At 45.4% G+C, this 23,452-nt stretch overlaps 1 protein-coding gene across 1 annotated transcript in view; it reads right to left on the reverse strand.

The window, feature by feature from the left end:
- Window positions 1-16,600: 16,600 nt before the first annotated feature.
- Window positions 16,601-23,452, reverse strand: part of ATP6V1C2 (ATPase H+ transporting V1 subunit C2) — a 73,471-nt gene continuing 66,619 nt past the window's right edge. Inside the window, exons 12-13 of the mRNA XM_082249171.1 lie at window positions 21,053-21,182; window positions 16,601-17,136 (exon numbers count right to left, since the gene is read on the reverse strand). Of these exons, the coding sequence (XP_082105297.1) occupies window positions 17,038-17,136; window positions 21,053-21,182 (229 nt within the window). The 3' untranslated portion in view covers window positions 16,601-17,037. The remainder of the gene's footprint in view (window positions 17,137-21,052; window positions 21,183-23,452) is intronic.

Here is a 23,452-nt window from a genome sequence, read left to right on the forward strand (position 1 = left end):
CAATGTTGGATATGAGTAATAGAAAGTTTAGGTCTTACCAAGTATCCCCCGTTCTCATCCGTGGATTCAGGGATGGAAATACCTTACTCCGCACTCAGGTCACAGTCAGGGATGGCAGATGCAGATGGTGACTTGTCCGGCTGTCCGAAGGACTTGCTGCTGCCAGTTGCGTTATAGCCTTCACCGTCAAGGGGCTGTTGAAGCAGACTCGATTCCGTGTCCGGGTGAAATCCCGGTACTACTTCCGGATCGCGGTGAGGGTGTTCAGCCAGTCAAGCGTGATCTCGTGCAGGGACGGAAGATGGGTGGGGCGCCAGCGTGTGATATCGACGCGTTTCGCGTGCTTGCGCGCGCTTCCTCAGGACGTCATCACGTTCTCCGGGGTTTGTTTTTATACGCTGTATCCGTGGTTACCACAATCAGCAATTAGATGCTCCAGGAGACGTCCGGACTGAGGCCATCTAGTGGTGTTAACGTGGTACTTCTACCACATTACCGTAGCGGTACAATCTAGTTTTGTTCCCGATGTCGGTCAAATCTGACCATTAAAGGCCTGGCGGTGAATGGTTATGAAAACCCAGTGCAGGAGGGGCAAGTACGCCTCCCATGTCACAGAACCAGGGTCTATGTAACTTTAATCCTGCTTAGCAATGACAGAGGTAAAAAGAACCATTCAGTGTATAAATAAATAAATAGACATTTAAATAGATACATATTCCCACTGTGGGCTGGCATAGGCTGGGTTACAACCTTGGTGCAGAGCATGGCCATCGTGGCAGAATGTAGTATTGTAAATTCTGCTCTACGGCCTATTCCATACTGGTTGTTGGGTAAGGGATATACAGTTCTGTAATGTGTATACTAAAAAATAAAATTATGATGGGATTTTAATCACATCCCCTTCAGTTAGTAACTGAGGGGGACAGTGGGCAATCAGGCCCTAATGTAAAGGTGATTTAGCAAATTCTACTGAGGGTCCCAGGACCCAATCATGAGGATATAAAGGATGGAGTAAGTAGTTAGGGGTCCAGAAAAACCTTTAGGCTTAGCTCATTATTGAGCCCATATGGTGTGAGTGTAGAAAGCCGGAAAATCCAGGCTTTTTCCTCACGAAGGAGTACCTTGTCAAAGTCCCCCCTGCGGGGTGAAATATTAAGGGCCCAGAACCCCTTGACCTTCAAACCCCTGGGGTTACCTCCGTGATTTTCGATGAAATGCTGTGCAAGCGGGGTGTCCTCCTTAAGCCTTATGCTTTTTAGATGTTCCCCTATCCTGATTCTCAGTGTCCTCTTTGTTTTGCCTATGTAGTGTTTGCCACATGGGCATGTAATCTGGTATAGGAGTCTCGAGGTACTGCAATTAATAAAGGAGGTTATCCTGAATTTTTTCTTGCCAGTTGAGTCAAAGAATGAGCTTTTCTCCACATATTTGCATATGTGGCAGTGTCCACATGGATACATACCCTTAAATTTGGGTAGGTCTGACAGCCAATTACTATGAGATTGACTTTTAGTGAACTCTGAGTGCACCAGATAGTCACTCAGGTTCTTAGCTCTCCTGGCCACCATAAGTGGTTTTGGGCCCATGATGTTCTTCAATCTTTCAGTATTTTGTAACACGTGCCAATGTCTTTCTAAAATGTTACGTACTTCACCCCATTGGGTACCATATTTGGTAATTAATCTCGGTGGTGTCATTGTTTGGTCATTAATTTTAGGATTGGGTGTAAGGAGTTGGTCACGTGTTCTTTGGCCAGCTTGTCTTTTGGCTCTCCGAAGGGTACGGTGGGAATATCCCCGTTCTCTAAAGCGTAGGTAAAGTTTTTTGGCCTCTTTGACATATTCACTGTATTTTGTGTAATTGCGTTTCAGTCTTATGAATTGGCCAACTGGAATGCCTTTCTTCAGAGCGGTGGGATGTAGGCTGTCAGCTCTAAGAAGAGTATTAGCAGCCGTTTGCTTCCTGAAAGTGGAAGTGACTAACCTCCCATTCTCCAGATTCATATATTAGGTCAAGAAATGAGATACATTCTTTGTTCCAAGTGTAGGTGAGGTGGATATTTCGGGGATTATTATTAAGTTCAGTCATAAACTCTTGGAGCTGAGTTACTGTGCCATTCCAGACCAGCAACACATCGTCTATGTACCTAAGCCATGTGAGTGCATGGCTCTGGTACATAGACGAGGCGTACACAGTCTCCTCTTCCCACAACCCCAGGTGTAGGCAGGCATAGGAGGGGGCCCAAGGTGCCCCCATAGCTGTGCCTCTGATTTGTTGGTAGTATTTGCCTGCAAACTGGAAGAAATTGTGGGACAGTGCAAAATCCAGGATGTCCACAAGGAACTCATTTTGTGCTGCACATAGGGGGAACTTTTTCTCAAGGAAGTGATAGGTGGCTAGTATGCCCCAGGCGTTAGGGATGGAGGTGTACAGAGATTCCACGTCTATTCCAACCAAAATCACTTCCCCTTCAAAGTGTAAGTCCCGGGTTTTATTCAAGACGTCACCCGTGTCCCTGACATAGGAGGGTAAGTCACAGACTAGCTCCTTGATGAGGGAGTCAAGAAATTTCCCCACTTTCTCCAAAGGACCCCCTACTGCTGAGACTATGGGTCTCCCAGGGGGGTCTCGTAAGTTCTTATGTATTTTGGGGATTATATAGAAAGCGGGGGTATTGTAATCAGTCACTTTCAGGAAGTTTAACTCCTTATTAGTGATAAGGCATGCTTCTCTGGCAAATTTAAGCTTTTCATTCAGTTCGATCTGGACTTTTGGAAAGGGGGACTCCTTAAGTTTATTGTAGGTGGATTGGTCTGAGAGAAGTCTGTTTGCTTCCTTTTCATAGGTAGCCTCAGAGAGCAGGACCACATTCCCGCCCTTGTCACTCTTTTTGATTACTAGCCCCTTGGCTTCTTTAAGCTCTTTTAGGGCAGTTCTCTCATCACTGGTAAGGTTGTCAGGTGACGACCACTCCCAACAAATCTTTTTAAGGTCTTCTTCAACAAGGGTGGCAAAGACATTTAGCCACTTGTTGTTTCTAAACTTGGGCATTGTGGTTGACCGTATGTGAATGTTGGCCTTTCTAAGGTTGGGGGTCACATCTATAGATTCATCATCACTAGATTCGTTTTCATCAAGTAGTGATGTCAGAATTTCTATGGCCTCCTGGTCATTGGGTTCTAAATCCTGTTGGTCACTAGCAGTGGTTACATCTGTAGAGTGAAGTAATCTGTAATAGATTTTTCTTAAAAAGAGACAAAGGTCTTTGTATACTTCAAAGTGATCCATGTTGTTCACTGGTGAGAAGGAGAGTCCCTTCTCTAATAAGTCAATGTGTCTCTGATCCATAGGGAAGTCAGACAAGTTAATTACTTTTTGGTCCTTAGAGTCAATGGGGGGGGCCAGAGTGGGGGCAGGGATTAAATTTAAACTCAAATTTGGATTTTGTAACGGCTCGGCGGGGACCAGTGTGTTATTTTGTTGTCCTATCTCCGCTTCCCGGACCGTGTTCTCCGTTCCCCGGTCTCCACTCTTTCTCCTCCCCTTGCCTCTCCTCTTCCTCTTCCCCCTGCTTTTTTGGTTGTCTTCTTTAGGATACCTTTTATGACCGTAGGGGGATTGTTGGGATCTCCCTGTGTGTCTTGTCCTAAAAAAGTCACCGACCTCTCATCATCATCACTCCCTGAAAAAGTTGATTCGTTCCAAGATCTGTTTCTTTGTGTACTACCTCTTCTACGTGACCTACTTCTCCTAGAGGTGAGATCAAAAATGTCCCCAGTTTCCCAATCTCCTAGGTCCCTCTGAAATTTAGATTGCTTGGTGCTGCGTAGGTTTTTTTGTACTTTCTCGATTTCTTTTTTGAGATATTCGTTCTGCTGTTCGAATTCCTCCAGATCTTTTAGTGGTTCTAGTTTTTCTGTCGTTAATTTAATCGCTTGTTCTAAATCTGCCAGCTGGATTTTCTCTTCCTCCATAATGAGCTTCATTACATCAAGCCCATGCTGTATGCAGACTGTTTTCCATTTTTGTAAAAACCTATCCGTGTGCAAATGTGTTGCTGGTATCACTCTTTCCCTCAAACCTCTCGGGATAATGCCCTGTTCAACATAAGATTCAAGGGAGAGTATATCCCATTTTCGATTTAGTGACTTGACAAGTAATTTCTTATGTTCCTTAAATTGCGACTTAAGGTTTTCACCAATAGTTTCTTCAGGTGTCACATTTTTCCCAAAAGTAGCCCTTATCTCTGCATCAAAGTTGTCCCCAAAAACAAATGCCATAATTTACTTCAAAATACAATAAAACCAGTAAACCGCCAGGTAATAAAAGACACTGAGAACACGTCTGAACCTGGGGAATGGGGGTCCACAGAGTCAAACCATCTTCACCTAGGTCTGCTAATAACCACCGGCTGATCTCAGTTAAAGTAGATTCATTCCCCTCCCTGGGTGGCTTGTCTGCCCGTGCTCATGGTGGGGGGGGGGGGTGGCTGGTGCCCAGGATGTCCCTTGCCTTGGTGCCTGCGGGAGCGCTGTCGCCCTCAGTGTGCCTGCTATGGGGTGGTGGCCTTTTTGGGACAGCTGTTGGGCCTGGGGGGAGGGTGGAACAGTATCCATGAATCCGAGTACCACCCAGTTGGGCAGGCCGAAAATTTAGGCTGCGGCTTTGAGGCCTACTAGCTGGACCTTGTATTGTACCCTGAGAAATTCATCTCCCCTGGCTGATCGCGGGTTCCCCCGTGGAAGCGGGTGGCCTTTTTTTAGGCCACCCGCTTCTGGTAGGGTGGCTCTGGAGGTGAGAACAGGGTCCCAGTCAGGTTTAGCTGCCAGGGTGCTGTTGGGCATCCGCCTCTCTTAGTGGCTCTGTGGGGGTAACATGTCTGCGGGTCTTCTTGCATTAGCGACCCCCCCCCCTTAGGGGGAACCGTTTTGCGTCGTCCTATGCGGGCCTCTTTGGAATTATGTCATTTTTGTTTTGTTAACTAGTAATGGCGGCGATCTGTGTTTTTTTTTTTTTGCGGGACTGCGACATTGCGGCGGACAGATCGAACCCTTGACTGACATTTTTGACACTTTTGGGGGTACCAGTGACAGTAAATAGTCGTGCGGCAGTCGGCAAGTGGTTAAGCGCAGCTAGGAGGAGCAGAGGAATCATCCTCACCATCTGAGCACTCAGGGTGCGTGGATGCAGACCCAGTAGTGTCCCTATATACTGAGCTCACCCCGAAAACATAAGCAGGGGAGGCCGCTGACTGCGATCTAGCAAAGGAGACGCCAACCAAGGGTCCACAAATAGACCATGTATTGGACCCCCCAAAACACAAGGGCCTTCAATAGAGGACATAGCCCCCTTAAATGGGGGCCACCTGCCATGACGCGCAGGCAGGGAACCTCTCGCTAAAACAAGGCAGTAAACGCAATAACTTTTGCGCACACCAATCAAAATACGCTTATTGCGATTTTTTTTTTTCCACCAAAAATATGTAGAGGAAAACAAATTGGCCTAAAATATAAAAAAATTGTTGATTTTTACATTTTTTGGGGGGAATTTCATATAAAAAAAATGTGAAAAATATTGTTATTTTTTCAAAATTGTTGCTCTTTTTTTGTTTATAGCGCAAAAAGTAAAAAATCGCACAGGTGATCAAATACCACCAAAAAGCTCTGTTTGTGGGAAAAAAAGGACGTCAATTTCATTTGGGTACATCATCGCACGACCGCGCAATTGTCCGTTAAAGTCACGCAGTTCCGAATCGCAAAATAGGCCCTGGTCTTTGAGCAGCCAAATCCTCTGGGGCTTAAGTGGTTAAATAGGCGCTGGTGGATGCACTGTAAAAATGGATGGATGATGTGAAGTCGCCTTGTTCTTAGGGGATTTGTTTGGATTGTAGAACCTGCTGCCCTTTTAATTGCAAGATGCAATACAAGCTAGATAAAAATGGTAAAAAGGCGCTGGTATCCCTGAATATAAAATAGATATCAATGGTGCACCAATTTTCTGAAAATAATATAAAGGTGTAAAATACAAATATCTGTGACCAATTAATTAATGTTATAAAATTAAAAAATTAATATAAGGTGCAATGCCTGGTGTTTGTCTGTGACAAGAAATAAATTAAGGTAAATAGTAACTTATTCTTAAAAAATGGTAAAAAATATGTAGGTTAAATTTTATTACCACTAGTCACAGATATTTGTATTTTACACCTTTATATTATTTTCAGAAAATTGGTGCACCATTGATATCTATTTTATATTTAGGGATACCAGCACTGTAAAAATGGAGGTTGTGGCTGATGCTGCGTCGGAAGCACCGGTCCCTTTTGGCACCCACAGGCCCTCCAAAGCAAGGAGGTTGTTCCTTGTTCCGCTTACCTTGACAACATTCTCACACACAGTGGGGTTGTCCAAAACGCAGTGGTTGCTAGGTGTTTTTTGCTTGCGGTATCCTTATGAGGATTTACTGCATAAAAGGTGGACAGTCCCACCAGTAGTGGACTCGCCGGTTTCCAGGTGAAATTTAGTTATCTTCATTGCGGTTGAGGAGTCCCCAACCTTACAGGTCCAGCTATAAAGAGGGGGATGCTCTAGCCCGCCATATGTGCGCTATGGCTGGTTCGCCAATTAGGCCCGTAATTACTATTGCCCTGGTGTCGCGAACTCTGGCCGAGTGGGGTTACACGAGAGCCTGGAGGGAGAATAACTTCCCCTGTGTTTGCGGAGCTGGCAGACCAGTTGGTCCAGGTGCTACAGTTTGTTTGTGATGCCTCTTTGGTTTCGGCTCCTTTTGATTTCTAGGCTGTCTGTATCCGCAATGGTCCTTTGGCGTATTGTCTGGTTGAAATGCTGGTCTGCGGACTAGACTTCTAAGAAGGCCTTATCTGATATCCCTCTGGTAGGGGGTCGCCTGTTTGGAGCTTCCTTGGATGACATTAAGGGTCTCACGGGGGGGGGGGGGGGGGGGGTTTCGGCTCCTTTTGATTTCTAGGCTGTCTGTATCCGCAATGGTCCTTTGGCGTATTGTCTGGTTGAAATGCTGGTCTGCGGACTAGACTTCTAAGAAGGCCTTATCTGATATCCCTCTGGTAGGGGGTCGCCTGTTTGGAGCTTCCTTGGATGACATTAAGGGTCTCACGGGGGGGGGGGGGGGGGAGAGAAGAGTACTCTTCTTCTGCAGGCCACCATGGGCAAGGAGCCCCGTCGTAGACATGGGCCATTCTCCTCGGCTCCTAAGCGGCCTCTTTGTCTCTCAGGATCTCAAGATTAGGGATCTAAAGTCAGGGCCTCCACCAGCGGGCTCTTCCAGACCTGCAGACAAGGCTGCCTCTGCATGAAGGAGTGTCCTCATCTGTATCTGGGGTGGGGGGGCACCTTCGCTGGTTTCCGGATCCATGGGCCTCCCTAATACGGGTCAAGTGGGTCCACAAAGTTATTCGGTCAGGCTACGAGATCGAGTTCGGTCTTGTCCTCCAGAAAGGTTTTTTCCCTTCCAACCTGCACTTGTCCCCAGATTACTTACAGGGTCACTTTGGGGCAGTGCAAGACTTATTTCAAGGGGTGATTGTTCCGGTTCCGACTTCTGAACATTTTCAAGGGTTTTTTTACTCAAAACTCTTTACAGTCCCCAGGAAGTAAGGCAAGGTACGTCCAATTCTGGACCTCAAGGTGCTAAGCTGTTTTGTGCGAGTGCGGAAGTTCCGCATGGAGTCCATTCACGTGGTAGTGGCATCCCTACATCAGGGGCATTTCTTCTCGTTTTTGACATCAAGGACGCCTACCTGCACATTCTAATATGTGCTGGTCGCCAATGCTTCCTCTGTTTTGCCTTGGATGAGAAGCATTATCAGTTTGTGGTGCTGACCTTTGGTCTCACCTCCGCACCTCGGGTCTTCACTGGAGTGTTGGCACAGGTGCTGGCATTTTTTGAGTCAGCAGGGGATCGCGGTACTGGGGTACCTGGACGATCTTTTTGCGAGCGGAGTCTCCGACTGCTCTGATGGACTACTGGAGATTGCTCTGCGATCTCTGAGAGAGTTCGGTGGAATCCTGAGCATTTAGGAGTCTGCTTTGGTTCTGTCCACAAAAAATGGCCTATCTGGGTCTGGCTCTTGACTCGGCCTCAGCCAGACTGTTTCTTCCTCTGGAAAAACTCCAGACATTGCAGGAGGCAATTCAGCTTCTGTTGTTCAGCAGATGGTCATCCCTCTGGGCTTGCATGCGCGTGCTGGGCCTGATGGTGTCCACCTCGAAGCGGTCTGTTTGCACAGTTCCACACAAGATCCCTACTAAAGAGATTCTGGTGAAATGGGTCAAGGATCCAAGGTCTCTAGAGGTGGCTTCGCACTCTGGCACTTCGACAGGAAAATCCTTCTCTTACTGTACTGGAAGGTTGTCTCCACAGATGCCAGACTGTCCGGATGGGGAGGCGTCCTCAGCACAGACATGCTCAGGGGGTCTGCACTCTGACAGAGCCCAGACTGCCGATTTAGTATACTGGAACTCCAAGCGATCAGATTTTGTCTGGCTCATTGGACAATCCTCTTCAGGGGTGTCCGGTACAAATTCGGACAATGCCACGGCCGTGGTCTATGTCAATCACCAAGGGGGCACAAGAAGTGTCCTGGTTGCTCAGTAAGTAGCCAGCATTATAAGGTGGGCTGACTGTGATTCCTTTCAGGTGAGCTCCAGTTGTTTATGGTTGAGCTCTGTTACCTGGTTGGCTATGGTCAGCCTTGGGAATTTTTTCCCACCCCTCATGTTTAAAACTGCTTTGGGACGTCCCAATGGTAAAGAAGAATCAGGAGCAGTGTCCAACAATGAACAAAAGAGAAAATGGGATTTTTGACTTACCATAAAATCCATTTCTCTGATGTTCATTGACAGACACAGCACCCACCCCTCTCTGGAGTTGGCTTTCTTCTGACACTGCTTGTAACAAAACTGAGTGTGAGTGTATACCTGCTAGGACTGCCCATGGTAGTAGTCAAGCTTTTTCCTGCCTAGTGCTCTACTCCTGTAGGGGGCAGTATAACCCAGCGGTTAAGAAGAATCAAGAGCTGTGTTCATCAATGAACATCAGAGAAATGGTTTTACAGTAAGTCAAAAATCCCATTTTCTCTTGCGTCCTCTGACAGTCGCCGCCCACTCATACAGTCTTCACTTATGGGTATTGGTCTTATCCACAGGAGCAAGCTAGGCATAAGATTTTGTTGTAAACATTCACAAAATACTTTGCATAGACACACCTATAGGGGCCTGTCCCTCTGGTCCAATACCCCCCTGCTAGCAGCATTCCCAAATCAGTTTGTCTTTTGCCTAGTCAGGAGTAGGCAGGCTTCCCTTAGCTGGGGCTACAGTCTCAGCCTTTTCTTCTGTTTTCTTGAACCTCACCAATCTTTCCTTCCAATCCGATTTTTGTCTTCACGAGGACATTGTCTTGCCTTCGCTGTGTGTGAATCCTAAGCATCCTAAGGAGTTTGCTTTGCATTCCTTGGATGTAGTCCGGGTGACCAGGGTTTACCTGTCGTCTACTGAATTCTTCAGAAAGTCGGATTCTCTTTTTGTCCTTCTGCAGCAACCATTTCTAAATGGATCAGACAGACGATTGTACAGGCCTATTCAATTAGGGAACGGGTCAAGGCGCACTCTACCAGAGCGGTGAGTGCGTCCTGGGCTTTCCGCCATCAGGCGTCAGTGGCCCAGGTGTGCAAAGCGGCGACTTGGTCGTCAGTGCACACCTTTTCCAAATTTTACAAACTTGATGTTTTGGCATCGGCAGATGCCTCCTTTGGCCGCAAAGTTCTGTGTGCGGCAGTGCCTTAAGGGTGACATGGCGTTTAGCCTGTCCCCGCCTGTTGGGGTTGTTCCCCCTTGGTTAATTTGCTTTCCTGGGTTTGTTCGCTCCTGTTGAGCCTTCCTGTTACCCAGCGTGTTACCTTTCTGGTTCAGATAAGGATCTTTTCTCTGACCTGGGTGCTGCGTTGCCTTTGTGACGGTTGCGCTTCCCACCCCTCATGTCTACACTGCTTTGGGACATCCCATAAGTGAAGACTGTATGAGTGGGCGGCGACTGTCAGAGGACGTAAGAGAAAATAGAATTTTTGTAAGAACTTACCATAAAATTCTTTTCTCTGAGTCCTCTGACAGTCGCCGCCCCCACCCCTCTTTTTTGGGGTTCTTGGACTATCTACTGCTTGCTACCAAACTGATTTGGGAATGCTGCTAGCAGGGGGGTATTTGGACCAGAGGGACAGCCCCCTATAGGTGTGTCTTTGCAAAGTGTTTTGTGAATGTTTACAACAAAATCTTATGCCTAGCTTGCTCCTGTGGATAAGACCAATACCCATAAGTGAAGACTGTATGAGTGGGCGGCGACTGTCGGAGGAAGTTCTTACAAAAATTCTATTTTTCCTCTCTGGCAAAATGGCAGTCTGCCTTGTTTACATAGGCAGACCACTGTTTTGTCTCTCTATGAAAGATCACCGGACCCGCTGATTGGCGTGCAACCCAGAGCCGTATAAGTGATTTTGTGCTTAAGGGCCACCCTGCTGCAGTATATGTACGTGGTACAGTCCTTATGCGGTTAATAATAATATATTCATGATACAGATTTGCATTTATTTGTTTTTTATATCTGCGTAGAATTCACATAAATGCACACAAATGTTTCTTTGTCAATAAATATAAAATATGTAAATAAAGGGGTCAGGGATACTGGTAATGTTGTTACCCATGTGTCGCAATACCATATTACAGCCCTCAAAAATTCCACTCGCCTACTAGCATTTTGCGAGTGGAATTTTGAGGATGGCGAGCTGTGCGTGCCGCCGCCGCCGCCATTAACAGCAGCCGGCGATTACTTTTACTTTCTTTTTTAGAAAAGGATGGGCTCTAGGAGCAGAGCACTGCGTCCTGAGCCCACCCATTGTGTGACAATAGCGAATGAGTATTCTCTATTGTCACAGGGATCCTCCTCCTGATCCTCCTACTGGCCAATCAGGAGGCAGGTGTTTCCTGATTGGCCAAAAGGCGAACGATTGTAACTGGCCGAGGAGGAGGAGGAGGACTCGGGAGACACGGAGGACGCACAGGATTGATGAGAAGCCGCCTGCTGCAGGTAAGTGCACGCTGTGATCGCTCTGCAATTAAGGAGACATGCTGTGGGCGCTCTGCAATTAAGGAGACATGCTGTGGGCACTGTACAATGAAAGGGGACATGCTGTGGGCACTGTGCAATGAAAGGGGTCATGCTGTGGGCACTGTGCAATGAAAGGGGACATGCTGTGGGCACTGTGCAATGAAAGGGGACATGCTTTGGGTGCTCTGCAATGAAAGGGGTCATGCTGTGGGCACTCTGCAATGTAAGGGGACATGCTGTGGGCGCTCTGCAATTTAAGGGGACATGCTGTGGGCGCTCTGCAATTTAAGGGGTCATGCTGTGAGCGCTCTGCAATTTAAGGGGTCATGCTGTGAGCGCTCTGCAATTTAAGGGGTCATGCTGTGAGCGCTCTGCAATTTAAGGGGACATGCTGTGAGCGCTCTGCAATTTAAGGGGACATGCTGCGATCGCTCTGCAATGAAAGGGGACATGCTGTGAGCGCTCTGCAATTTAAGGGGACATGCTGTGATCGCTCTGCAATTTAAGGGGACATGCTGTGGGCGCTCTGCAATTTAAGGGGACATGCTGTGATCGCTCTGCAATGAAAGGGGACATGCTGTGGGCGCTCTGCAATTTAAGGGGACATGCTGCGATCGCTCTGCAATTTAAGGGGACATGCTGCGATCGCTCTGCAATGAAAGGGGACATGCTGTGATCGCTCTGCAATTTAAGGGGACATGCTGCGATCGCTCTGCAATGAAAGGGGACATGCTGTGATCGCTCTGCAATTAAAGGGGACATGCTGTGATCGCTCTGCAATTTAAGGGGACATGCTGTGAGCGCTCTGCAATTTAAGGGGACATGCTGCGATCGCTCTGCAATGAAAGGGGACATGCTGTGAGCGCTCTGCAATTTAAGGGGACATGCTGTGATCGCTCTGCAATTTAAGGGGACATGCTGTTGGGCGCTCTGCAATTTAAGGGGACATGCTGTGATCGCTCTGCAATGAAAGGGGACATGCTGTGGGCGCTCTGCAATTTAAGGGGACATGCTGCGATCGCTCTGCAATTTAAGGGGACATGCTGCGATCGCTCTGCAATGAAAGGGGACATGCTGTGATCGCTCTGCAATTTAAGGGGACAAGCTGCGATCGCTCTGCAATGAAAGGGGACATGCTGTGATCGCTCTGCAATTAAAGGGGACATGCTGTGATCGCTCTGCAATTTAAGGGGACATGCTGTGATCGCTCTGCAATTTAAGGGGACATGCTGTGGGCGCTCTGCAATTTAAGGGGACATGCTGTGATCGCTCTGCAATGAAAGGGGACATGCTGTGGGCACTCTGCAATGAAAGGGGACATGCTGTGGGCGCTCTGCAATGAAAGGGGACATGCTGTGGGCGCTCTGCAATGAAAGGGGACATGCTGTGGGCGCTCTGCAATGAAAGGGGACATGCTGTGATGATCGCTCTACAATGAAAGGGGACATGCTGTGGGCGCTCTGCAATGTAAGGGGACATGCTGTGGGCGCTCTGCAATGTAAGGGGACATGCTGTGAGCGCTCTGCAATTTAAGGGGACATGCTGCGAGCGCTCTGCAATTTAAGGGGACATGCTGTGGGCGCTCTGCAATTTAAGGGGACATGCTGTGGGCGCTCTGCAATGTAAGGGGACATGCTGTGGGCGCTCTGCAATGTAAGGGGACATGCTGTGGGCGCTCTGCAATTTAAGGGGACATGCTGTGGGCGCTCTGCAATGTAGAGGGTGTGTTTAGGGGCGGAGCAGGGTGGGGTTTGGGTGGGGCAACAAGTGGCGAGTAACTCTTAAGGCCTGGCTAGTAGCTCATGGCTTGAAATTTTGAGCCCTGCCATATTAGATTGAACAACAGATATGTATCCGCCCGCGGCCGTGCACTGTCAATCAACAGTAGGGCAGACCTGGTGGAAAATGAGTTTCTCAGTTCCCATCCTCCAGGCTCCAACAAAACTCCTCCACCATGTGTCTGTTTGTGTGACAGGCGTAGTGGTCAGGTAGCGAGGGAGCACACTGAGAAAGGAGGGGAAATTCATAAAGGGTGTTGCAGATACCCTTTAGAATTCCGCTGGGCCTCTACTGGAATTGTTTGTGCTAGCACCTGTCAGACACTGATACATGGATCTGTCAGAGACCAGGTAGGAGTTGGAGGAGTTGTATAGTGTGGTGAACTGAAGGACAAGTTCCCCATCAGGCCCACCTTGCTGTTGATTGACATTGCAAGACAGTGGGCGTATCTATAACGGCTATTTAATCCAATAGTAGCTTTTAAATTTGATCACTGCCATTTGCTGCCAATCAAATGTGAGTTGGATCTGATGGGGAACTAGTCTTTCAGTTCCCTATCAGGCCCCAGCCACTGACTCAAGCCATTCTCCAAATATGGGCATTTGGTGTTTTTGTGTTAGTTCATCAGGAACTGATCGAAACTGGCATAGCATATGGTCATGTAATGAAGAAAAAAATCCCTCAAGCCTCACATCGCTGCAAATCTGCTATAGACGAATATGTGGCAGTCTCAGTCCGAGCTCCGGCAAGGTCACGCTGCTTGGGGGGCATGGCCTGGACAGAGCCCGGGCTGAGACTGCCACATACTGATATTTGGAGCCAAGACCATCTCTGTTCCTGGCCGGCACTCCTTGTATTTGGCAATGGGTTAGGATCCTCTGGAGCCTGAGCAGCATCCACATTTGTACATTGGTTCATAGTGTATGGTCAGCTTTAGAAAGTCTTCTGGGTGGGAATGAGCCAATAAAGTGAGCAGAACATAAGATTCCGTGGAAGTTCTGTACACAAACCAGTCCATAGCAGTGGTCTCCAAACTGCAGCCCTTTGCTAGCCTTTATCCAGCCCTTGGGGCACTATTCCTCCTACTGATTTGAGGCACTGTTCCTAACACTGACACCAGCAGTGGGGCATAACTCTTCTGACAAAAATGATGGGGCACTATTCCTCCCACTAATATCAATATTGGGGCACTATTCTATCCATTAAAACCAATGGTGGGACACTATTCCTCTCACTGACGTTAGCAATGGGGAATTTTCCTCAGGGTAATACGAATGATGGGGCAGGATTTATTTTCCTACTGACCACAGGTACTATGCATTTGAACACCACAGCTGAGGCATTGTTTACTTCCACTGATGCTGGGCCTGGGATATTTTTTTACACCCACTAGCCACAATAAGTCCCCCCTAAAGTCTGAAGGCCAGTAAACTGGCCCTTTGTTTGTAAAGTTTGGAGACCCCTGGTCTATAGGATACTCCTAGGATGCAGTATTGCAAAAAAAAATTTTCTTTGGCACTTTTTAAAGAATACAACAGCTGTAGATTGAAATGGAAAGGCAACTTTAATGACATGTACATACAAAATGGCTTGTGAAGCATTATATTTATCTTTTTTTAATGTTTTTCTTTAGGGCCCACACTGCCTTTCAGGGCATATACTGTACACTGTTGCATTGCGTTAATGAGCACATATTACCTTTATGTTAGCATGCTGTGTCATTCATTTTCAATGGCACCCAAGGCTTTAGAGAAAACACATGTTGTAGTCCTCTGCAATGCACAGTAATACATTTTTGTGCATTGTGATGAGGTGTGTAGCAAAAACTTGTGCAAGTCAATTTAATATTTTTAATTTGGATGGGCTGCCTCAACACACTTGTAGTTGGTAACACAATGTACCTGGACGCCAAGGTGTAAAAAGACCCGTAGGGTTTAGGGGGGTGGAGGGTGCAATTAGAAGTTAAATTGACCCTGTTGTGTCTGTTAAAAGCCCACTTTAAACTCCCATAGTGCTTCCCTACCATTCCCCAAGCTGCGAGGGATCTCTGGGGAGATGAGTAGAAGGTGCTCATTGGGTAAACTTCTTACTGATCCTAAATGGACAAGGCAAGGGTCTCTCTGAGGACTTGTTTTAGGAAATAAAGGGTTTTCCAGGAGAATAATTAAGTGTTCGGAACTTTTTTCATTGTCAATGTAGCTGGCTAACAGCAAAAGGTGCTTTGTTTACTTTAATGCAATCATGAATATTATTTGTGCATAGTAAGTTCTTGCAATATAAGTTGCTTGAGTAATTTCTTTTGTAATTTGGGAGGAGTTTGTTCAACATCGGCTTTTACAAATCAATTCCTCAGTGTCCGAATATACAGTCTCTCGCTAATAATTTCAGTTCTATCAACTGTTTGATTAGCTTCCTTACATCTGGGGCTCTTTTACATGAGCGGCAGGCAATTCCGCCCTCTAAAAAGCAATCCATGAGGAATGGCTTTTCAGAGAGAGGCAGAGAAGCTGCTGCTGGGCATTTATGAGTTTTTTCATAAATCCTAATGGGGGATCTATATTGAAATACCACACAGCAAGTGGCTCACTAATATGGCACAGTCTCATCATTGATAGTAATGATCAAGTTTGACAGTTAATGCTGCGTATACACAAGCCAAGTTAAAATTGTTCTACGGTGTCTATCCAGCTGCAGTGTTCGTATATAGAAGGGTGGTTAGGGGACAGTAAAATGGGGATTAACCACCTATTTGAAATGGCCTGTTTGTATTTGTATCTTCCAAAATCTAAGTTGTTCATTTTACTTTTCTTTTTTTTTTAATTTAAATTGCAAAATTACAATTTCACATTGTGGGACCATGCAGGTGTGGACCCCATTGATCTCAATAGGCAGGTTTGACATGACGCAGTTCAAACTCTGCAGCCCAAGTTGAAATTGCTGAGGCATATGCACAGCACTGTCAGGTTTTAATGTTAGAATTCCAGTGGGCGGCAAAACCACAGCTCAGCCACCTGTTTAACCGCTCCCCTGGACACCAAGGCATTGTTTTTTTTTCTTCACTTATTTTCAGTTCCTTGTGCTGCAAAGCTTTCCAGCTTCTGCTACTAGATACCATCCTTTTGCATGTTTTCTATGATTGGAGACAGGCAGGGCTGGCCCTACCATGAGTCCCGCTGGGTCCATTGGACCCAGGCAGAACTTGGAGAGAGGCGGCAAATTGACTCCCAAGACTTTTTTTTCCTGCAGTTTTGTGTGCCATCAATCAATTTATGGCGCATTACGGGCAGCATTTCTCCATCTCATACTGTGGCCCATAGTGCAAACTGATGAGTATGAGGAGGCAGAGCGTCTCCTCTAGGAAACGTCCCTGATCATGGTGTGCGCAATGACGTCAGACATTAGCGCACCCCATCTCAAGCAGGGCAGGCTGGATCTTCTAGGGCGGGACCGCGGCAGACATGGGAGTGACAGGAGGACTGAGCATAGACAATGGGTGTTTGGTAAACCAGTGAGTTACAGAAGAAGATAACAATGTAACCAATATTTTCTCCCTTTTATATTTATATAAAATAATGGATGTGGGGGCCTTTTGGTGGGTGTGATTTTTGTGGGGGGGGGGGGGGCAGCATTTTATTCTTGGACCCAGGCAGCACAATTTCTTGGGCCAGCCTTGGAGACAGGACACAGGAGACATGCTAGTTGCATGATAACTGTATTGCTGGAAATCTAAAAGAAAACGAGTATGGCTTTAGCATGACCAGGAAGTCCCAGGATGACTTTATACACATTAAGCCATTGTGGTGCTATTCAGTACAGTAAGTTACACATAAACTATACATTTTACATACATGATTAGCTTAAGAAAGACAAGTGGCCATTAAGTGCAACCTCTCACAAATATTCTAAAATACATTTACATATAAATACTTTTCCGTTACGTTTGCATGGTGGACAATGACAGCAGCTGCAGCTTGATCACATATTACTGGCTTGACATAGTGATTGTAGCTCAGAGCATGACGGGTCCATTGGTGCTATAACAGACTAGGCATTAATAACAGTGTAACTGGTCTGATAGTAACTGGAGTTCACTATTACATCTTCTAAAGGAATGTTTTAGCACTAAGAATCAAAGTCTATACTGGCCATGTCAATCTTGAAAGAGACATAGGGGTAATATTCTTGCGTATTCAACTGTAAGCCAGGGATATCCATGCCAACCTGGGAAAACATCAACTGCAGTTAGTACATTAAAAAATACATTGGACTACAATAATTAAAGCTAAACTCCAGGCATATATAAAAGACACAAATTATTGTGGTTGTGTAGTTAGCACATCAAATGTATTTTCTAACTGAATGCAGTGTTAAGCTGGATACACACTATACAACTTTTGTTGTTAGATTTCCTTTAGATTTACCTTCAACTATATAGTGCAAGGGCCTGCCTGATTGCATACAAATTGAAAGTGTTTCGATTTGATCTCATATTATATGGTTTTGGTAAATCTAAAGGAAAAAATCTAAAGACAATTGTATAGTGTGTATGGCCCATAAGTCTCAAATAGGCTGCAAAGGCTTCTGATGTTACTACTAGTAATGAAAAATACACCGCATTCAGTAAAGTAGTTGTAAACCCAATTACTAAAGTGTCATATAAGCTCTACAGCCCTGACCAAAAGTTGAATGACACAAATATTAATTTACACAGTCTGCTGCCTCAGTTTTTATGATGGCAACTTGCATATACCCCAGAATGCTATGAAGAGTGATCAGATCAATTGCAAATAATTGCAAAGTCCCTCTGCCATGAAAATGAACCTCATCCCAAAAAAAAAAAAACATTTCCACTGCATTTAAGCCCTGACACATAAGGACCAGCTGACTTGTCAGTGATTCTCTCGTTAACACAGGTGCCAATGTTAACAAGGACAAGGCTGCAAATCACTCTGTAATGCTGATTGAGTTAAGGCCCGTACACACGTACCGATTGTCGGCCGAAAATGTTCGGCCGCCGAACGATCGGCCGATTTTTGGCTTGTTAGTATGATGCTGCCGACAGCGCACTTTCGGCCGAAAAGAATCTGTCGTGCAAGCATTAAAATTTTTGTTGGCCAACACCAGAACGGCCAATTGTTCGCCAGTCAGTACAGAATTCGGCCGACAGACAGCAGATTTGCAAGACTGGGCATGCTCAGAAAAGAAAAAACACACGGAAAGTTAACCATCACATGACATCACTTCTGCAGTCGGCTGTTGTTGGCCGACAAAATTTGTGTGCAGTCTTTTGCAGTTTTCAACAGACAAGACAGCCCTCGGACAAAAGACGGCCGATCGTTCGGCCGACAATCGGTACGTGTGTACGGGGCTTTTGGATAACAGACTGGAAGCTTTAATAGGAGGGCGGTGCTTGAAATCATTGTTCTTCCTCTGTTAACCATAGTTACCTGCAAGGAAACATGTGCAGTCATCATTGCTTTGCACAAAAAGGGATTCACAGGCAAGGATATTGTTGCTACTAAGATTTCACCGAAATCAACCATTTATCGGTGCCCAAGAAAGTCCAGCAAGTGCCAGGACCGTCTCCTACAGTTGATTCAGCTGCGGGATTGGGACACCACCAGTGCAGAGCTTGTTTGGGAATGGCAGCAGGCAGGTGTGAGGGCATCTGCACGCACAGTGAGGCAAAGACTTTTGGAGGATGGCCTGGTATCAAGAAGGGTAGCAAAGAAGTCACTTCTCTCCAGGGCAAACAACAGGAACAGACTGATATTCTGCAAAAGGTACTGGGATTGGACTGCTAAGGACTGGGGTAAAGTCATTTTCTCTGATGAATTTCCTATCTGATTGTTTGGGGTATTTAGAAAAAACCTTGTCTGGAGAAGAAAGGGGGAGTGTTACCATGAGTCCTGTGTCATGCCAACAGCAAAGCATCCTGGGACCATTTATGTGTGGGGTTGCTTCTATGGGAGTGGGCTCACTCACAAATTTGCCTAAGAACACAGCCATGAATAAAGAATTGTACAAAAACATCCTCCGAGAGCAAATTCTACCAACCATCTAAGAATAGTTTGGTGAGGAACAATGCCTTTCCCAGCATTATGGAGCACAGGGGTGGACTGACAACTCATGGGGCCCCCGGGTAATCAGAGATCATGTGTCCACACTCAAGCCACACAAAGCCCCACCTACAAATTTCAGCTCAGCCACATAGAGTGGGCATTTAAAAATCTACCACAGCATAGCCTGCATGGAAGTTCCTGGCTTCTTTCTGTAGTGTGTAGCCTCTCATGGGGCCCCCTACTTACCCTGGGCCCTCGGGCAGTGCCCTAATCCCCGAATGGTCAGTCCGCCCCTGATGGAGCACCTTGCAATAAAGCAAAATGATAACTAAGTGGCTTGTAGAACAAAGCAATGACATTTTGGGTCCATGGACAGGAAACTCCCCAAACCTTAATCCCATAAAAAAACCTGTGGTTAATCATTAAGAGGTAGGTGAACAAAAAAAAAACCCACATATTCTGACAAACTCCAAGCATTGATTATGCAAGAATGGGCTGCCACCAGTCAGGATGTGGCCCAGAAGTTGATTGACAGCATGCCAGGGAGAATTGCAGAGGACTGGAAAAGAAGGGTCAACACTGCAAATATTGACTGCATAAACTTAATGTAATTGTCAATAAAGTCAGTAACATCTGACAAAAAGATCTAAAAACACTGAAGCAGCAGACTTTGTGAAAATAAATATTTGTGTCATTCTCAAAACTTTTGGCCAGGGCTGTATATGGTAATGCCATTTAAAAAGTCACTCAGTCTGACAATACTCCATCCTTGTCTGACAATTCTTTCCCCTGGGTTTTCCTATCATGAGGAACGCTGCACGGAGGAAAATCCTAAAACATGATTATGATTATTTTTATTTTAATGATACACACTGATTTAGCTAGTTAAATTTCCTTTAGTTAGGGTTTATATCTACTTTAACCTCCCTGGTGGTATTCCCAAGTGTGGCTCGGGGTGGAATTTCAGTGCCATGAGCCACACTCAGGGGTACCGCCAGGGAGAAATCGATGGATCCTGGAAGAGGTTACTTACCTTGTTATGAATAAAAGTAGAAAAAAGGCAACCGCACTCCTGATAGAAAGTATGAAAAAATTAATAAAATCCTTTTATTGAAGATCCAAAAAGTCCATGGTGACAAACATCAGAGACAGAAGGTGAACACAGTTGACGCATTTCACGAAAACAAAGTTCGTTTAGTCATAACCGAACGGTTATGACTAAGCTAACTTTGTTTTCGTGAAACGCGTCAACTGTATTCACCTTCTGCCTCTGATGTTTGTCATCATGGACTTTTTGGATCTTCAATAAAAGGATTTTATTCATTTTTTCATACTTTCTATCAGGAGTGCGGTTGCCTTTTTTCTACTTTTATTCAGTTGCCGGGTTGGCGGACCTAACCAGCACCCTGTCTGATTGTTTGGACATCTATACACCAGAGCAGTTTTTCTTTTCCTCTATGTTTGGCTTTACTTACCTTGTCCCCAGGATCCCGCGATGTATTCTGGCAGTGTATGGCGGCCGGATCTTCCGCCTGGCCTGATGCTGTGTGCCCCGGCTTCTGTTCCCTGCGAGTGTTGCGTCGCAGGGGGGTGGAACCGGTGGCAAATTCAAAAAGTAAAACACACAAACACACTGATATATTGTAATTCTATTGGATTACATTACTAAATAAAATAAATTGACCTTAGTATGCCCCCCCAGTGCCCTTGCCTGCAGTTTTACTGTAATATATATACTGTATATATATATATATATATATATATATATATATATACATATTTTAACTTATTTATAGTTATTTATTATATTATAATTTATGAGTTTGTGTTTCAAACTTTATCATACCCGAGATGTTATAAAGAAGAACGCACAGTAAAAAAAAATCATATGTAAATAGTTGGTTTGGGCTGCTCGTCCTTAAGAATTACATGCAAAAAAATGGTACCGCTTTCAGCACCTAAAATCTGAAATAATCATACCGCCAGGGAGGTTAACTTGCATTGAAGATTTTTGTTGTTTTAGCGCAATGTGTTATGGGCCCTTTGGGCCCTTTGTGGTCTCTGGATTTACTTACATCTTTCATGTTAGCAGCAGCTGCCTCATCCAGGTGTCTGAAAAGGGCATTTAGCACATCTCGCAGTCTCTTCATAGATTTCTTGTTGGGTTGCAAAATCACTGCATGGAAATTCACTGGTAAACCATACCTGAGCCATAGAGGAATTTGAATATGAGTTACAAGAAGTACCAAGCAGTCATGCCATTTATAACAGAAGTGGTAAGATAGTTGTAGCTGTTGGTAAATTTTAATTGATAAGAAGTTGGCTTCATTTTCTATCTACCATTAGCTAAGTGACAGCTACTTATACTGGATATACCAGTGGTTTCCAAACTGCGGCCTTTGCTTGCTTTTATCTGACCCTTGGAACACTATTTTCATCCACCGATACCAACAATGGGACATACGTAATTCCCTCCACTGACACCAATGAAGGGGCAGATTTCTTCCCAATAACACCAACTATGGGGCACAATTTCTCCCATTGACACCAAAGATTGGGCACAATTCTTTCCTATGACACCTGACAATGGAGCCCAGTGACACCAATGATAGCGCACAATTCCTTCCACTGACACCAACGATGGGACGCTATTCTTCCCACCGACACCAAAGATGGGGCATTGTTTATTCCCACTGATGTCAGTACCTTTTCAGCTCCCATAGGCCACAGTCTGGCCCCCTTTAAGCCTGAAGAACAGTAAAGTGGCCCTTCGTTTAGAAAGTTTGGGGACCCCTGGTATATACTCTAGTTCTGCTTTAAGTCTTGTTATTATTACTTAAAGAGGTTAAACTTCCAATACTCCCTCGCTGGCGCCAACATCTTCTTCATTGGCCAGCGTAGGATGATGTTACACCTGCGCATACACAGGACCCAGTTGTCCTGCGCAGCTCAGTTTACAGCTCCAGAAAAGACAGCGAGAAGGCAGGTAGGGACATTTTATTGCAGAAAAGACATTGCATGTTTTCTCTGCAATAAGGAGACTGCCTGCTCGCTGTTTTTTTTACAGTGGAACTTCAGCTTTGCTTTAAGAGAACAGAGGGCCAGATTTCATGAAATGTTATATGTGACTTACACTGAATTTATTAGTTATAAAGATTGACCACAATAATAGCCCCAAGCATTGATGCCAGTGGATGCAGTAAGAATTGCCAGCATTGGTTAATGTGGATACAATAACAACTGCAAGCACTGGTGTCAGTGACAGTAATGGTATCTTCCAGCATTGATGTCAATGACCGCAATAATATCCCCCAGCACTGGTAGTAGTGATTGCAATAATAACGCTCAGTAGTGGATGTCAGTGGACAATGGATGAAATAATGACTCCCAGAATTGGTATTAGTAAATGCATTAGGAACCCCCAGCATTGATGTCAGTGGCCTCAATAATAACTGCCAGTATATGTATCAGTGACCCCAAATATAACCCTTAGCTTTTATATCAAAGGCAGCAACAGTAACCCCCAGCTTTGGTATCAGGGACCCCAAAATGAGTCCTTAGCATTGGTGTCAATAGAAGCAATTATATTCCATACTATGAATAATACACTTATGTAACCCCCTCCCACTGGTGGTCAGTGGCAATATTATGCTGTCCTCCTCCTAATTGGTGGTCATAGGATATATTATTTAACCCCTCCCACATTGACATTAATGACATTAAGGTTGATTTACTAAAACCGGAGAGTGCAAACTCTGGTACAGATCTGCATGTAACCAGCTTGCAGTTATCAAAGCTTAAGTGAACAAGCTGAAGTTAGACACTGATTGGCTACCATGTACAGCTGCGCCAGATTTTGCACTCTCCAGTTTTAGTAAATCCATCCCACTGCTTTGCTACTGCACATATGCAGTAACGTTATATTTAAATGTAAGCAAACACCATCTACAACATCCATATCCAGGGGAAAGAACATCTAGAATGGTCCCTACACCAAGAAACCACAGAATCTGTGCTACAGTACGGCATGGCCCTAGCTCACACCACCTTCCTACTTCCCATGTTCTTCTGTAGTTTAGGCACTGTAATCTACCCTTACCTGCCTCTTTTGCTGGCAGGGAAGATTGAATCTGGAGTTATAGCTGGTGGTTCCTTGGAGAGACACCACTCACCATCACACCCATAATCAACCACTTTCATCATCACTGCACCACCACCCCCTCAAACCCTCAGTCACCACTGTGTGTGCACTCTCCTTCTCACAAACCTAATAACCCCTATCACCTGAAACCTCATCATCACTGTATCTCAACACCAGAGCTCCCCTACCCGTTTTCCAATCAACAACTAAAAGACACACTTTTGCTCCTTTCTTTTTTTTTTTTTTTGTCTTTTATAGAAAGTTTATCTTTAATGGCCCTCCTTGTGTACATTCAACAGCCCTGGTGCCGCCATTTTGGATGTGATCTCAGTTG

This window comes from Pelophylax lessonae (assembly GCF_965119305.1).
Source record: "Pelophylax lessonae genome assembly, chromosome: 3".
NCBI lineage: Eukaryota > Metazoa > Chordata > Amphibia > Anura > Ranidae > Pelophylax > Pelophylax lessonae.